Below are 16847 nucleotides of genomic sequence, written 5' to 3'. Positions count from 1 at the left end.
AAGGCCCTGCAGCCAGGCATACCGGAGCGGCCCCAACAAGAGGGACCTGCAGGGGCCCATAAAAGGAAGGTGGCTTCCCTCACCGCATCAGTGTAAAAATGGAGGAAGCTCTCGCCAACCCGATCCCTGCCGGCAGCCACAGCAAGCGGGACGGGTGCAGCACATAGCCCCCAGCGCACGTGGCAGAGGCTGAGCCTCCGATAATCAAACAGCCGGCCCGCACCGTGGGCAGAGCGGCGGCCAGGCAAGCGCCGGAACCGGCGGCACCGCAGACCCCCGGGGCGCCGACGGTGCAGAGCTCGCAGGCACGCGGCCTGCAGGCGCCGGGGAAGACCACCCGCACGGCACCGCAGAGAAGCGTGGTGAGCGCGGCGCCGACAGCGGGGCCGAGATCCCCGGTGCAGAAAGGGGTGGAGTCAGCCCCACAGGGGAGGGGAAAGGCAGCAGAGAAAACCCGGCACCGCAGCCCTTCTCCAGACAGGGCTGCAGGGCTGCTCTAAGCCCTCCCCTTGTGCTGCGAACTCCAACAAGGAGGCAGGGGTCTCCTCCAGTCTACCCTTAGCCTCCCTCCCCGTTCCTCCAGCCAGCGTCACCATGGCTCAGGCCACCCTCGCCTTTTCTGGGATTTGACCCCCTGGAGTATTATCACAAATCAGTCTCACCATTGTCTCACTCACCCAGATGATCTCGCTCCCCCAGACACCAGGGGTATGCGCCTCGAGAGTGGTCCAGGTCTCCATCCCAGGAACTGTGCCCGTGTTGCCATGGTTGCCCCTATCATGCGGGGCATAGATACCATAGGCATACCCCCAGGGACAGGTCCCCTCAGACGGTTCACTGTCCCCGAGGGCAATTGCGGACGGGGACGGAAACGCAAATATCTCAGGGGGAGTTGATTCTGGAACCCCGAGATTTCCCCTCGCAAGCCTCCAGTGAGAAGATGTATCACCGTCAACAGGACCCAGAGGGATCCAGAGAGGATTACCCTAGTGGTTCCTCTCTATCCTCCCCCGACGAGGCTACGGCCCCAGGGGACGTCCACCCCCCAGACGATCTCAAACAGTTCCAAGAGCTGTTTAAAAGGGTGGCTTTTATGCAAGGCATCCAAACAGCAGAGGTGCAGGAGAAGCACCATAAGCTCCTCAAAAACCTGAGACCTCCGGCCTCTTCCAAAATAGCTGTTCCGCTCGACGAAGCAATTATGGAGTCCGCTACCACGATATGGCAGACCCCTGCGTCCGCTCCGCCTATAAACAAGAGAGCGGATAAGAAATACTTCGTCCCGGCAAAGGGCATGGAGTTCCTGTTCAGTCACCCACAACCAAATTCTCTGGTGGTGGAATCGTCTCAACAGAGGTCGAAAACTTCTCAGTACAAGACAGGGGGAATGGACAAAGATGCCGAGAAGCTAGAGTTATTCGGCAGAAAGGTCTACTTCTCCTCTACCCTACTGTTGAGAGTGGCAAATTATGCAGCACACCTAGCGAACCGTAACTTTGACAATTACTCCAGGCTGACTTTCCTCATGGACTCGCTTCCAGAGGATAAGAAGCCGGTGCTCAAGGCCATCGTGCAGGAAGGCTACGCAGCCTCGAGGACAGGAGTTCAGATCGCCCTGGACGTAGCAGATACGGCGGCACGCTCAACGGCTACAGCAGTGGTCATGCGCAGGGAATCCTGGCTTCAGACATTGGGTATCCCGAGGGATCTGCAGGTGAAGATCATTGATCTCCCCTTTGACACACAGAAGTTGTTTGCCGAATCAACTGATTCAGTCGTTCATTCCAGTAAGGACTCAAGGGCTACTCTCAGAACCTTGGGGATTTATACCCCTCCATACAGGAAGAAAAAGTATTACCCTTAGCAAAGACGATACCCGTATTAACTCCAGTATGCTCACTACCAAAGGGGCTACGAGCAAGGGCAGCATCAACAGCACCAACAGTACAGAACTCCCAGGCAACGTTCCCAACACAGCCGTGCATCCTCGGGGCAGGGCCAAAGGCAACAAGTTTGACGGACAGATCGAGGGCTGCACTGTCACTACCATTGCACAATGTCATCCAAAGCTAATGTTCCATCATCGCCTCCGACCATTCTACGGCCAGTGGCAAAAGATCACCACAGACAAATGGGTACTGGAGATCATAGCCACGGGTTACGCGATCCCCTTCCAGTCGCTGCCACCGCCACAAGCTCCACCCAGGCCCCATCTAAAGGAAGCCTCCCACGAAGCGAGACTCAAGCAGGAGGTGGACCATCTTATGCTTATAGGGGAAGTGGAAAGAGTGCCGGAGCAACTCCAAGGGAAAGAGTTCTATTCAAGATACTTCCTTACAGAGAAAAAAAACAGGAGGCTGGAGGCCCATCCTAGATCTTCGAGGCCTCAATCGGTACTTGTGCAAACAACACTTTCGGATGATCACAGTCGCCTCTATACTTAGGGCACTGCACGATGGAGATTGGTTTGCAGCCCTCGACTTACAAGACACGTATTTCCATATGACAATCCACCCGGCTCACAGACGTTTTCTCCAGTTTATGGTTGGCAAAGAACATTTCCAATACAAGGTTCTGCCATTTGGCCTCTCCTCAGCCCCCAGAGTCTTTACCAAGACCCTGGCAGTGGTGTCAGCCTACCTGCACAGACAGGGGGTGTTTATGTTCCCATATCTGGACAACTGCCTACTGAAAGGGGCCTCGAAGGAAGAGGTACTACGCATGATATGCGTTACAGCAGGCACGTTCTCTTCGCTGGGCCTGGTCATCAACCTGGCGAAGTCAAAGATTGACCCCACACAGGACATAGAGTTCATAGGGGCACGCATAAACTCCATCACAGCAAGGGTTTATCTACCAGATGCCCGCTTTCGCGCCATTGGTTCCCTCATACAAGTCATCACCTTCAGCCCCACGGTGCTGGTTCTAACATGCTTACAGCTGCTAGGCCATATGGCAGCAGCAATGTTTGTAGTACAGAACGCCACATTGCATATGCGCAGCATTCAGCACTGGCTGGTGAGTGTCTACAAACCGGCAGCACACACTCTCCGCAGGGTGGTGTCGCCCACGACAGAGGTGCGCAGATCCCTGCAATGGTGGGTGAATCCCAAGAACATGCTAACAGGGGTGCCCTTTCACCAACCACAAATATCTATCTTTCTCACCACTGACGCCTCCCACATAGGGTGGGGAGCACACATGGGCGAAAAGGTGACGCAGGGACTGTGGTCCCCTATGGAACAGTCACTGCACATAAATATACTGGAGCTCAGAGCAGTGTTCAATGCCTGCAAACACTTTCGAGACCATATACAAGGCAAAGTAGTCGGGATCAATACAGACAATACCTCCACCATGTTTTATATAAATCGAGAAGGAGGAGCTCGGTCCCGTGCCTTATGTGCGGAAGCAGTCCGCCTGTGGAACTGGTGCATCGCCAACAATATAACTTTGAAAGCTTCGTATTTACCAGGCGCTCACAATGTGCAGGCAGACCAGTTGAGCAGGCACTTCGCACTCTCACACGAGTGGCACATCCATTCCGATCTGCTACAACCAATTTTTCATGCATGCGGGTTTCCCCAGATAGACCTGTTTGCCACTCATCGCAACAAGAAGTGCCCACAATACTGCTCCAGGGCAGGACTGGGACGGGGGTCCCTGGGGGACGCATTCGCGATCTCGTGGAAAGGCCCCCTGCTCTACGCATTTCCTCCCACAGTGCTCATCCACAAGGTCTTGCAGAAAGCCAGGAGAGAGAGAGCCCGCATGATCCTAGTAGTCCCAACTTGGGATCGACAGCAATGGTTCCCCTTACTTCTGCGCATGTCGGACCGTCCACCGATGCCCCTTCCGGTGGCGCCGGACCTGCTCCCGCAAGCCCAGGGGTCTATAGTGCACCCACACCCCCGAGGCCTGCAACTGCAAGCATGGTTAATCCATGGCTCAGCTCCCTAGAGAGCGCATGTACGGAGGGAGTGCAACAAGTCCTAGAAAGTAGCAGAAGGACTTCCACCAGGAAGACCTACAAGCAGAAATGGACTCGATTCACTGCATGGTGTTCTACCAAGCAATTAGCTCCCCTTGCTGTGCCTGTACCTGTAATATTAGAATACTTACTGGACCTCAAGAGAGGCGGACTCTCCCTATCCTCGTTGAAGGTCCACCTTGCCGCTATATCAGCTTTCCGACACGAAGAGGAAGGGCCCATGGTGTTTGCCCATCCCATGGTTACCAGGTTCCTGAAGGAGCTGGTAAACCTGTACCCCCCTCAGAAACCACTTCCACCTTCGTGGAGCTTGGACCTGGTGCTTAACGCGCTAACGGGACCACCGTTTTAACCCTTAGCCACGGTTTCCCTCTGTTTCCTTACGATAAAGACGACCTTCCTTCTTGCAATCACGTCAGCTCGCAGGGTGAGCAAGCTTGCAGCAGTTATGGCAACGCCACCCTGCACAGTATTTTCGAAGGAGGCGGTAACTTTACGGCTGCACCCAGCCTTTGTTCCGAAAGTTTCTTCAGTGTTTCATATTAACGAACCTATAGTCTTACCCTCGTTTTATCCAAAGCCTCATAACTCCAACAAAGAGGCGCACCTACACCTCCTGGACATGAGGAGGGCGCTGGCTTTTTATATAGACAGGACTAAGTCCTTCCGAAAAACGGATAGACTCCTAGTCTCTCTTGCTCCCAGATCAAAAGGAGAAGGTCTCTCTTCGCAGAGAATCTCGAAGCACATCGTATCCTGTATACAAATGTGCTACGAACTTAGACTCCTTTACTGGCCCCGCCTAGGGCTCACTCCACCAGGGCGGTGGCGGCATCAACAGCCTTTTTCAAGGGCATTGCGCTAAAAGACATTTGCAGAGTGGCGACATGGTCATCCTATGACACCTTCGCCAAGCATTATGCCCTACACAGGGTATTCCAAGAGGATGCCCGTCTCTCGACAGCGGTCCTTTCGAGGGCAAGCTGCACATAACCCAATTACCCACCTCCTTTCTTGGGTTACTGCTGGGTAGTCACCTATCGTGGAGCACCCATGGGGACACTTGAGGAAGAAAGAGAAGTTACTCACCGTAGTAACGATGGTTTTTCGAGATGTGTCCCCGTGGGTGCTCCACCACCCGCCCATCCTCCCCGCTTCGGATCTCTGTTTAGTGTTTTTCCGGCGAATCCGAGGCGGTTGGTCAAGGAACTGGCAGGGACCAGATCGCGCACGTGGCCGGGAGTGCACAAGGGAGCAGCGCGCGCCGGCGCATGCACGGTCCGGCAGAAACTGCTGGAAAGATCTGATGTGCGGCGCCGTGGCGAGCCCGACACCTATCGTGGAGCACCCACGGGGACACATCTCGTAGAACCATCGTTACTACAGTGAGTAACTTCTTTCTTTTGGCACCAATAAAGGTTAGATACATGTTCACAGTAGATTTGAAAGTGCCTGCTCGTGGAATCTCTCAGGAAACAGGTGGAGGAAATGGCTAGGCAGGAGGAAATGGCTAGGCCAAGGCATGTCCAAGCTCATAAGAAGTTCCTTGAGAGCATCCATGTGGAGACATCTAAGGCTGAGGAGTCTATCCAGCTACAGAGAACTGTTGGCATACCACTGGTGAAGGGAGGAGATGGCTCCATCTTGGGGAGGCGGGGGAGTGGTACTGGCAGCTGATTACATCTTGCAGTGGGCAGTGCTCCACCCCTGCTCCCAAATGTGGTTCTGGGGAACCATTATGGTGCCCTGAATACCAGAGTCGAGAAATCATCCCCTAAGTAGGAGGAGAAAAAGCTGGGAGGTCTTACATCACCACTGTGAGGAGGAAATACAGAGTAGTGGTGGTTGGAGACACTTGTGATCTTATGAAATGCTAGTTTTACTGATACTGTAGATGTTATTTCAAGTCACTTAAAAAGCGTATGTGCTAAGGTTCTCTGCTCTGCTAGTCAGTTGTCTTAAATCATACAGATAGCATCCATGCTTTCCATTAATAACTTAGATTTCCATCAAGCTCAGATTTTTTTTAAACAAGCAAACCACATCTTTTGCATACCTTACTTGGTTTCTTGAAAAAAACAGATGAAAGAAGTGTAATTAGAAACTGAGATGACAGATTATATTCACAAACTACCTGGTCACTCTCAGGACCGTCACCTTGTTGTGAATGGGATGGTGTTTCCCAATGAACCTGAGAGCAAAGCTGTTGGGAGTCTTGTATTCCCAGAAGGGTCATCCATGGCGACAAGGTTAAGGGGGAGAGTCCAGATGAAGAACAATCCTAAAGGTCCTCAACAGCAGAACAGGCGGAGGATAGCAAGGGTAAATGGTAAAACAACTGTAGGCAGATGAAGGCTGCAGTGGACAGGAGAGTCCCAGTCATTGTGGATCCCATGTCATTGTACCTGAGCCTTCTATCTGTCAAGAACAGTGCGGTGGCTGCAGTGAAACAGTACCCCCATGTTAAAAAGTCAGGTGTCTTCCTCTGTGTACTACTCTCCTAAACTTAAGCCTGATGACAACTGGCAAATGGTGATGGGATCAGGATTGTAAAATCTGGAAGCTTTTAGTCATGGACCAGCACAAAGGTGGTGGATGTATGTATCAGTCATTCTGTTTCAAGGACTAAGGTGGTAGAATGGTCCGGCTGCTGCATCCACGACTGAGCAGCCCTATTTAGGATCTGCTCTGCTCAGCCCACATTGGGAGGAAGCTAGAAAAGTTCCCCTAAGCATACTCCACCTCAAACCCCCTGACTGGCTCACCGGTTCTAGTGTGTTCACCTCCATGCAGTTGAAATCAAACAGTAAACTTTGGAACATGGAATACTGAGACTCTAATGGACAACCCGGACAGTGTGTGACCTGAAAGAGGAACAACGGTTATCACCTGTGAGCTGCATTGATTCAACATTGATATAGCTGTTCTGTCAGAAATGTGTAGACCAGAAGACAGCTAAGAAAAGAAAGTGAAAGGTATACATTTTTCTGGAAAGGAGCCCCAAAGGAAGAAATACGAATTCATGGAATAGGATTTATCATCAAAAATGAACTGAAAAAGATCCTATCTGAAGTCCCTGTGGGCATCAATGAGTGTCTCGTGGCTCTCCACTTGAAGCTTGCCAAAAACACAACTGTAATCAGAGCTTATGCACCACTTCTAGACGTCGAAGATGACATGAAGGAGAAGTTCTACAGCCAATTGGACGCAGTCCTGAAAGACCTCCCCAAATAAGATAATCCTAGACTCCTAGAATCATAGGGCTGGAAGGGACCTCAGGAGGTCATCTAGTCCAGCCCCCTGCTTCAAGCAGGATCAACCCCCACTAAGTCATCCCATCCAGTACCTTATCAAGCCAGGGCTTAAAAACCTTGAGGGATGGAGAATCCATCACATCTCTAGGCAACGCATTCCAAATGCTTCACCACCCTATTGGTGAAGCATTTTTTCCTAATATCTAACCTACACTTCTCCCTCTTTAACTTAAGGCCATTGCTCCTTTTTCTGCCATCTGACAGCTCTGAGAAGTTTCTCACCCTCCTCTTGAGAGCTATTAAATCACCCTTAAGTCTTCTCTTCTGTGAACTAAACAAGCCCAAATCCCTCAGGCTATCCTCATAGGTCTTGTGCTCCAGTCCCTTAATCATTTTTGTTGCCGTCCACTGAACCTGCTCCAGCACATCCACATCCTTTTTATATGGGGTGCCCAAAACTGGACACAGTATTCCAGATGTGGCCTCACCAGTGTGGAATAGAGGGGAACAACTACTTCTCTAGATCTGCTCAAAATGCTCCTCCCAATTCACCCTAGGGTACTGATAGCCTTCTTGGTGACAAGGACATGCTGTTTCCTCATATCCAACCTTTCATCCACCATAACCCCTAGGTCCCTCTCCGTCATACTGCTGCTGAGCCAGTCAGTCCCCAGCCAATAACAATGCTTGGGATTCTTCCAGCCCAGATGCAGGACTCTACACTTCTCCTTGTTGAACCACATCTGATTTCTTTTGGCCCAGTCCTCCAATTTATCCAGGTCACTGTGGATTCTCTTTCTGCCCTCCAACATATCTACCTCTCCCCCCAGTTTTGTGTCATCTGCCAACTTGCTGAGGGTGCAATCCAGTCCTCATCCAGGTCACTAATAAAGATGTTGAACAACACCAGCTCCAGAACCGAGCCTTGTGTCCCTCCTCTTGAAACCGACCGCTGTCCAGATATTGAGCCATTGACCACTACCCATTGTGCCTGACCGACAAGCCAGTTTTCTATCCATCTTATAGCCCAGGGATCCAGTCCATATTTCTTTAACTTATGGGCAAGAATGTTGTTGGAGACTGTATCAAAAGCTTCGCTGAAATCAAGGTATATCACATCCACTGACTTCCCTATGTCCGCAGAGCCTGTTACCTAGTCATAGAATATAATCAGATTGGTCAGACAGGACTTGCCTCTGGTGAATCCATGTTGGCTACTTTTGATCACTTTCGCCTCTTCCAGGTGCTCCAAAATGGATTCCTTGAGGATCCCCTTCATTATTTTCCCAGGGATTGAGGTAAGGATGACCGGTCTACAGTTCCCTGGATTGTCCTTCTTTCCTTTTTAAAAGATGGGCACTATGTTTGCCTTTCTCCAGTCATCCGGGATCTCTCCCAATCTCCAAGAATCTTCAAAGATAATGGCCAAAGGTTCAGCAATGACATCTGCCAATTCCCTTAGTACCCTGGGATGTATTAAATCCAGACCCATGAGTTTGTGTACCTCTAGTTTTTCTAGATAGCTCATAACTTGTTCCTTCCTCACAGATGGCTGCCCTCCACCTTCACATACTGCATTGTCTAGGATTGTTGTGTGGGAGCTATCTTTGTTCGTGATGACTGAGGCAAAAATTGCCTTGAATACTTCAGCTTTTCCTACATCCTCTGTCACTAGCTTACCTCTGTCATTCAATAACGGCCCCACACCTTCTCAGACATTGTAAACATGCCTGTAGAAACCCTTCTTGTTACTCTTCACATCACTTGCCAGCTGTCATTCCAAATGTGTTTTCGCTTTCCTGATTACTCCCCAGCATTCTCCAGCTGTATGTTTATACTACTTAGTCAACTGTCCATGTTTCCATTTCTTGTATGCATCCTTTTTGAGTTTAAGTTGACTAAGAATTTCCCTGTTAAGCCAAGCTGGTCGCCTCCCATGTTTGCATTTCTTCCTATGCAGTGGGATGGTTTATTGCTGTGCCTTCAGTAAGACTACTTTAAAAATACTGCCAGTTCTCTTGAACTCTCTTCCCCTTCATCATCTTTTCCCAAGGGATCCTACTCATCAGTTCTGTCAGGGAGTTGAAGTCTGCTCTTTTGAAATCAAGTATGTTATTGCTCACACTTTTTCCTTTTGTCCAGATCCTGAACTGCAATCCCATGGTTGCGGTAGCCCAGGTTTCCACCCACTTCTATTTCTCCTACTAGTTCTTCTCTGTTTGTGAGCAGGAGGTCAAGTTGTGCATGGCCCCGGTCGGTTCCTTCAGCACTTGCACCAAGAAGTTATCCCCAATATTCTCCAGAAACTTCCTGGATTGTCTATGTGCTGCTGTATTGGTCTCCCAAAAAATGTCTGGATGATTAACATCTACCATGAGAACCAGGGCTTGTGACTTGGAAGCTTCACTTAGCTGCCTGAAGAAATCCTCGTCTACCTCATCTCCCTGATCTGGTGGTTTATAGCAGACACCAACTACAACATCACCACTGTTATTTCTGCCTCTAAGCTTAACCCAAAGACACTCAACTGGATTTTCTCCCTCCTTACACTGGAGTGCTGAGCAATCAGACTGCTCCCTCACATACAGCGCAACTCCTCCTCCTTTTCTTCCCTGTCTGTCCTTCCTAAACAGTTTAGAACCTTCCATGGTCGTGCTCCAGTTATGCGAATCATTCCACCAAGTCTCCGTTATTCCAACCACCTCATACTTCTTTGACTATTCCAGAGCTTCTAAAATTCTTCCTGTTTGTTCCCTAGGCTTCTGGCATTTGTGTACAAACATCTTAGAGAAATGGCTGATTGGTCCACTTTCTCCTCTTCACCCAGGAAACCTGATTGATTGTTCCCTCCTCTTTCCCCACTTACCTAAGATAAGATTATTCTCTTGGGGGGATTTCAGTGCCAGGGTAGGAAGAGATGTGGACCTCTGTCAGACTACCATTGGGAAAGAAGGCATTGGCAACAGCAACTCCAAGGGAGTGCTCCTCCTTATGAAATGTGTGGAACACAAGCTCATCACAAACACCAACTTCCACCAGAAAAACATATTTCAGACCTCATGGCAACATCCTCAGTTGAAGCACTGGCACCTCATAGACTGTCATTATCCATGCTTGGGATCAGTGTGATATCCTCTCACATGTACAATGACTAATGCTGGTGACTGCTGGACCGATCCCTGCCTTATTTGATCCACAGTGGTGATTAGGATTGTCACCAAATGGAAGTCAGAGGAAACAAATCCAGTGCAAAATCAATGTACAAGACTTGAAGGACTCCATCAGAAGAAAGAAGTGATTTCCAGATGGCAGCTTCCTTTGGAGCGCTGACGGTACACCATGAAGATATGGAATACCACTGGTGTCAGTTGGAAATGCCATTTTTGGAGCTTGTGGCGAAACCATTGGCTACCAGTCCAGGAAGCATCAGGACTGATTTGATGAAAACAATGTGCAAAATGAACACCTGATTGAGGCAAAAAGGAAAGCCTTTAGATCCTAGCAAAGTGACATCAACTACACAACAAAGAGAGAAGCACAAGCCAAGGCAGAAGTCCAGCATAAAGCAAAGACTCAGAAAAACTGAGAGGCACAAGAACTTCAGCATCTCGCAGACATCAAAGGTACAAAAGGTTTCTTCAATGCTACCAAGGCTGTTTATGGTCTGAGAAACCATGGAATCAATCCATGAGATCAAAGGATGGTACCCAACTCTTGGAAGATAATGAAACCATGGCTTCTCACTGGAGGCAGCATTGTATTGAGCTCTTGAACCGCCCCTCCACCATGGTCCTAGAATCCCTTGGCTAAATCCTTTAGCAACCACCTAGGGACAATCTTGAAATGCTTCCTAACCTGAGTGAGGCCCAAGCTGCCATCCAAGCTATGAAGTGCAACAAGACTAGATAGAATCTCCACAGTTATTGCTCTCATCTTCTGACCTTAAAACTTTATGATGTCTAAAGTGGTTGTATAGATGAGTAATTACATTTGCTTTCTTTCTAATTAATATTCAAATTAGTTAGTACATACACATTAAAATATGTTATTTAGTATGTTAAATTCTGTAAATATATTTAAATGGCTATTCATTAAATTTGTGATGCATAATTTTGTAAGAATAATTGTTACCAGTGGCATAGACAAACTTATTAGTATGTTTTTATTTATTCATTCATTTATTCTTTTATTTGCTTATTTTATTTTGAGGAAGAGTTACAGAAAATTATTAGTTTTTGTGATAAGTCTCATGTTACTTGCTGTGACTGTTGTAGCTGCTGGTATTAAGGGACTAATCTGTATGCAGTTCAACCAATTTTTGTTTTTCTAGTTGTCATATACGGAAAATACATAACTAATTATCCATGTTTTATCAACTTTTTCCTTGTGGTAATGAGGTAATATTGGAATAATGTGATTATCTTGTCTTATAGCATCAGAGACTTCTTGACATGATGGATACGGAGAAAGAAGTTTTAGCGCAAAAAGTGGAAGAAGCTTTGATGCAACAATCAGAGAAACATAAGGTAAAGTTTTGTGTACATGAAATGCTTGATCCTGTACCACTGATGTCAATAGAAGCTTTGCTATTTTCTTCAATGGTATTAGGATCAGCCTCTAAATATTTTCAGTGTTTGAACCAAATTCTACATACCCCTCATATTCTGTGTTACAACTTTATTTTCAGGAAGCAATGGATAAGTGTTTGGAAGAAGAAAGGAATAAAAGCAAAGAGGCTTTGGCAGCTGCTGCTAAGGTAATTCCAGTTCAGTAATAGATATACAATATAAATACCATGTGTTTCATTTAAGAATGTCCTGTTCAAGAATTGGGCTCTGATTCTAAGACAAGATCCAAAAAGTCCAGATCAATGATTTCACCTATGTTTTAAAAGGGTCATAATTGTACAAATCATGCAGACTTCTACAGGATTTAGAGGCTATTATGGAAATCTGCTAATTGCTGATACAAAATGTAATTTCTTATCATCCATTAAAGTAGCACCATTTTTATTTTGCCTTTTTTAGGATATTGAGTATTTGAGATACTACTGTGTTGTTAATTATTTGTGGTATTTAAATACAACAATCTGTTATCGTCTCCAGCTGACTGGAATGGTAGTGTTTTTTGTATTTCAGGAATAGGTATCAGGGTTGTCACTAAAATTGTAAAGATGGTTAACAGGGTATTTTATTTCATATTTTACCACAAAAAGGTCATTACTAGAAATAAATCCTAAATATGTATCAATTAATAGTCTGTTCTTCAAGGAGTGTCCCCATAGGTTTTCCACTTAGGTATTACAGTACCAATGTACCCCTTGTCAGAGAGAGATAGTAACAGTTCCCTTGGTAGACTGCAGGTGCATGGCAGCGTGCCAACCCCTCGGTTCCTTCTCTGACTGTTGGCACCAGTCAGAACCCATGCTGTTCGCTTGCATTACGATTTCCTCACAATTAGTTGGTTTACAAATTTTAGATTTTATTGTTATGGTTTAGTTAGTGTTCTTGTTATTCTACAGTTTAAGAAAATACTTTTTTCTTCAAAGTTTACTGTTCAGCACCATGCCTGGATCACCAGGTTTTAAAAGTGCCAGTGGACATTCTCAATGAGCGCAGTACTTGGGAGAAGACACCATACCATACCGCTAAGTGTCCCCACTGTAGGAAGCTCACAGCCAGAACAAAGATGGCTGGAGAGCGCCAACTGAAACTTTTCCTCATTAAAAAAATCTGAGGCTGGTATCGGGTCCCTAGCACTCTTATGGACTGCACCTATGGCTATGTCAGAACCACCGGTACCTCTCAATAAGTCTCCCAACACCAGCTGTGAGTTCCTCAGCAGCCAAGAAAAGGCCATTTGGCTTGCAGGACAAATCACCTTGGAACAAGTGGGCCCATAAAGATAAATCCTGTCTTGGTGTATATCATCAGACCATGAGATTCCAGGTAACCCAGCACTGAGTTGACCTGAGGAGGTACAGCCCATAAAAAGCTGAAATGGGCACCAGTGGCACCGCCAAAGTGTCTGGCACTGCCTAAGACACCCTTGGCACTAAGCAAGGAGTCTGCATTGCTGTTCCCAGACATTTCTATGCCACCCACATCAGCACTGAAATCACAGAGCAGGTTATCAGCTCAAAAACCAGACAGCACACACTAAAAAGACAGCTCCAATGTGGGTACCTTCTGCTACAGCAATCCCACCAATTATTTATGCCATTCTCTACTGCATCTGACCTGTTAGTAGCCTTGCTACCAGGCACTCCGCTAATCAGTACCGATGACACACTGCTTACTACTCACTTCAATTTCTTGGCTTTGCCCTCTGAGTCGCAACCTCCTGGGGATTCTGGTGATGAGGACAGTGGCCTGTGACATTCCTTGCCAATTCTCCCTAAAAGTATCATAGTCTCTTCATCTGTGGCAGGCTCATCAGCAATGGGTGGGTACTACCCCCTCTACAACCAGCTCCTCCTACATGGCCATACTGGGATCCATGGGCACCATATGAAGCGCAACAACCTTACGCTCTTCCTCTCATGTCTGTACTGCCTAGGCCTTCTTCATCTCACTCTGCTTCCCCGCATCTGGGCCTAGAAGAGGGCTCTGATAACCCAACAGAGGAATCCGTGACAGACTCTCCATCATGGTAGCACATATCCATCATCTCCTCCTGATGATACCATAATGCCACCTCCACCAACCACAGGGGATAGCTTCAGGTCTTTTCAGGAGCTCTTCAGGAAAGTTGCAGATACTCTCGAGATCTCACAACAGATCCTACTCCAGACCCACACATTCTAACAGACATTCTGCACACATCCCCTGCACTAAGCTCGCCATTCCCATGAACCCAGCCATAGTGGATCCAGCAAATACGGTATGGCAGACTCCAGCTACTCTGCCTCCCACATGCAAGAAGTTGGGCAGGAAATACTACCTATCCCCACAGGGAGCAGGCTTTTTGTTTACTCACCAAGCCCCGAATTCTCTGGTCATGGATGCATTCAACCAGAGAGGTTGCCAGCGCTCTGCCCAAAGTACTCCACACAATAGGGACTGAAAGAAAATCAGCCTCTTTTGCCACAAATTCTATTCTTCTGGATTCCTGCAGGTCTGCATAGACAACCATATGGTGCTCCTGGCAAAATACACTCACAACATTTTTGCCCATATGATGAAGTCTATTGACCAAATACAAAGACAGAACAATTTAAACAATTACTCACTGAAGGGGCTTTAATATCATGCATAGCCCTCTAAGCCTCTCTCAACTCAGCTGATATGGCTGCCTGTTCCATTGCCATGGCTGTTGTCATGTGCAGGGCCTCATGACTATAGTTGTCCAGTTTCTCCAAGCCAGTACAAGCAATGGTCAAGGACCTCCTCTTTGAGGGTTCCAAGCTCTTCACCCAATCCACTGATGCTTCTTTCCATATGCAAAAGGACTCCAGATCCACTCTCAAAACTTTGAGTATATACACAACGGTAACAAAAAGAAGACGGTGTTGTTATTTCAATCCACTATACAGACCTACACTTTTACTCCCTCAAAACGATATGAGCAGTGAAGCAGACAGAAACATGGTAGGCAACACCAGCAATCCAACCACCCTTCTACTTCTCAACACTCCACTTCTAGAAAAATCCTTTTGAAGTGTTGGTTGAGGGAAGCTCAGCCCCGAATCTTCAGGTCAGTCTCTTCATCAACAGACTGCAACAATTTGCAAAAGTGTGGGCCAACATTACTACAGATCAATGGGTACTAGAAATTGTGCATATGGGATATTGCACCCACTTCATGTTTATACCCCACTTCCCATACCCATCCCTCTTCAGGGTTCCATCTCACGAGGAAGCTATTGCTAGAGAAATTGTCACCTACTTCACTTAGGAGCCATAGAGCCTGTTCCACAGGAATGTGTAGGGAAGGGCTTCTACTACCAGTACTACTTTTAGTACCAGTACCCTAAAAGATGGGAGGGTGGAGACCTATTCTCAGTCTGTGCTATCTCAACCATTACATTCCCATACATTGTTTGTTTCAAGATGCTTATCCTCACCATGATGGTTCCTGCCCTGGAGAAGGGAGATTGGCTAGCTACCCATGACCTCCAATATGCATATTTCCACATATCAATACAACCAGCTCACAAACAATTCATTCAATTCATGATTCTTGGCAATCATTACCAGTACAAAGTACTGTCCTTTGGCCTCTCTGTGGCTCCTCAAGTATTTTCAAAGTTCCTCACAATCAAGATCGCTCATTTGCGGAAACAGGGAATAACTATATTCCCATATCTAGACAACTGCATCTTGAAGGGACCCTTCCACAAAGCAACGCATCATGCAATCTTAACATCTGTCTACCTAGTTTCCTGACTGGGCCTCCTCCTCAACCTCAAAAAGTGCACTTTAATTCCTACACAGAGATTAGAATTCATCGGCACTCTTATGGACTGCACCACAGCCACAGCATGACTTGATCATGGACCTGGTCGTGCAGATGCAGAACACTCCACAGACCACAGTCAAGATATGTCTGCAACTGCTAAGGCACATGGCAGCAGCAACATCTGTGGTCCCTCATGCCTGACCCCATATGAGGCTACTTCAACTGTGCCTCCCTACATCTTACAAACCACAGTATTACAACTTGAACAAAACCCTATATGTTCCCCTCAGAGTGAAAGAGCTTCTCTCCGTATGGCTATCACCTCACAATCTGCTCGGGGTATGTCCTTTCAAAAGCTAACACCAAACTTAACATTAACAACAGATGAATTCTTTGTGGGTTAGAGTTCTCACCTCACAGAATACACCACCCCAGGCCTGTGGTCTCTAGGGGAGTCAGGTTCTATATAAACCTCCTGCTCAGAGCAGTCTGCAGAGCATGCCAGCACTTTACACCCAATAAAGAAAACAACAGTACAAGGGTTAACTGACGAGACTTCCACAACATTTTACATAACAGACAATGCAGAGCCTGATCCTCCCCACTGTCCACGGAGGCAACCCAACTCTGGCAATGGTGCATTCCGTACTACATTACTCTTATCGCTACTTACCTCCTAGGCAAGATCAACACTCTTACAGATGATCTCTGCCATCGCTTCAATACATACAAATGGGAGATTAACAAACTTCCTCAAACCCATGTTCAAGAGATGGGGATACCCCACTTATTTGCATACAGCAGCAATGCCAAATGCCCCTTCCACTGTTCAAAGGGGGTCTGGGCCCCCAATCGCCAGAGGTTTCCTTCTTAGTTCTGTGGACAGCTCCCCTGAACCCCCTCATTCTCCAAACCCTCATAACATAAAGGGGGATGCAGCTAGAGTCATCCTAATAATTCCCAAAGGGCTCAGACAAGCCTGATACTCTTACCTGTTAAAGATAAAGATAGATCTACCATGGAGATTCCCTCCGGTCACTACCCTCCTCCACTTCACAGCATCCAATCCACAGATTCCCAAAGTACACAAGTTATACCTCAGGGCATGGCTCCTAGATGACTCACTCCATTAGAGAATACATATTCACCTGTGATAGAGCAAATTCTTCTCAATTCCGACAGAGAATCTGTGAGAAAAATGT

At 47.3% G+C, this 16847-nt stretch overlaps 1 protein-coding gene across 4 annotated transcripts in view; it reads left to right on the top strand.

The window, feature by feature from the left end:
- CCDC91 (coiled-coil domain containing 91) overlaps positions 1 to 16847 on the top strand; it is a 355265-nt gene that overhangs the window by 223924 nt on the left and 114494 nt on the right. For all 4 annotated transcript variants that reach the window (XM_075003166.1, XM_075003187.1, XM_075003174.1 and 1 more), the window contains 2 exons: positions 11679 to 11771; positions 11933 to 12001. In XM_075003166.1, the coding sequence (XP_074859267.1) occupies positions 11679 to 11771; positions 11933 to 12001 (162 nt within the window). The remainder of the gene's footprint in view (positions 1 to 11678; positions 11772 to 11932; positions 12002 to 16847) is intronic.

This window comes from Carettochelys insculpta, chromosome 1 (genome assembly GCF_033958435.1).
Source record: "Carettochelys insculpta isolate YL-2023 chromosome 1, ASM3395843v1, whole genome shotgun sequence".
NCBI classification, from domain to species: Eukaryota; Metazoa; Chordata; order Testudines; family Carettochelyidae; genus Carettochelys; species Carettochelys insculpta.
The sequence above is the reverse complement of the archived record's forward strand: the minus strand, read 5'-3'. Positions and strand labels throughout refer to the sequence as shown.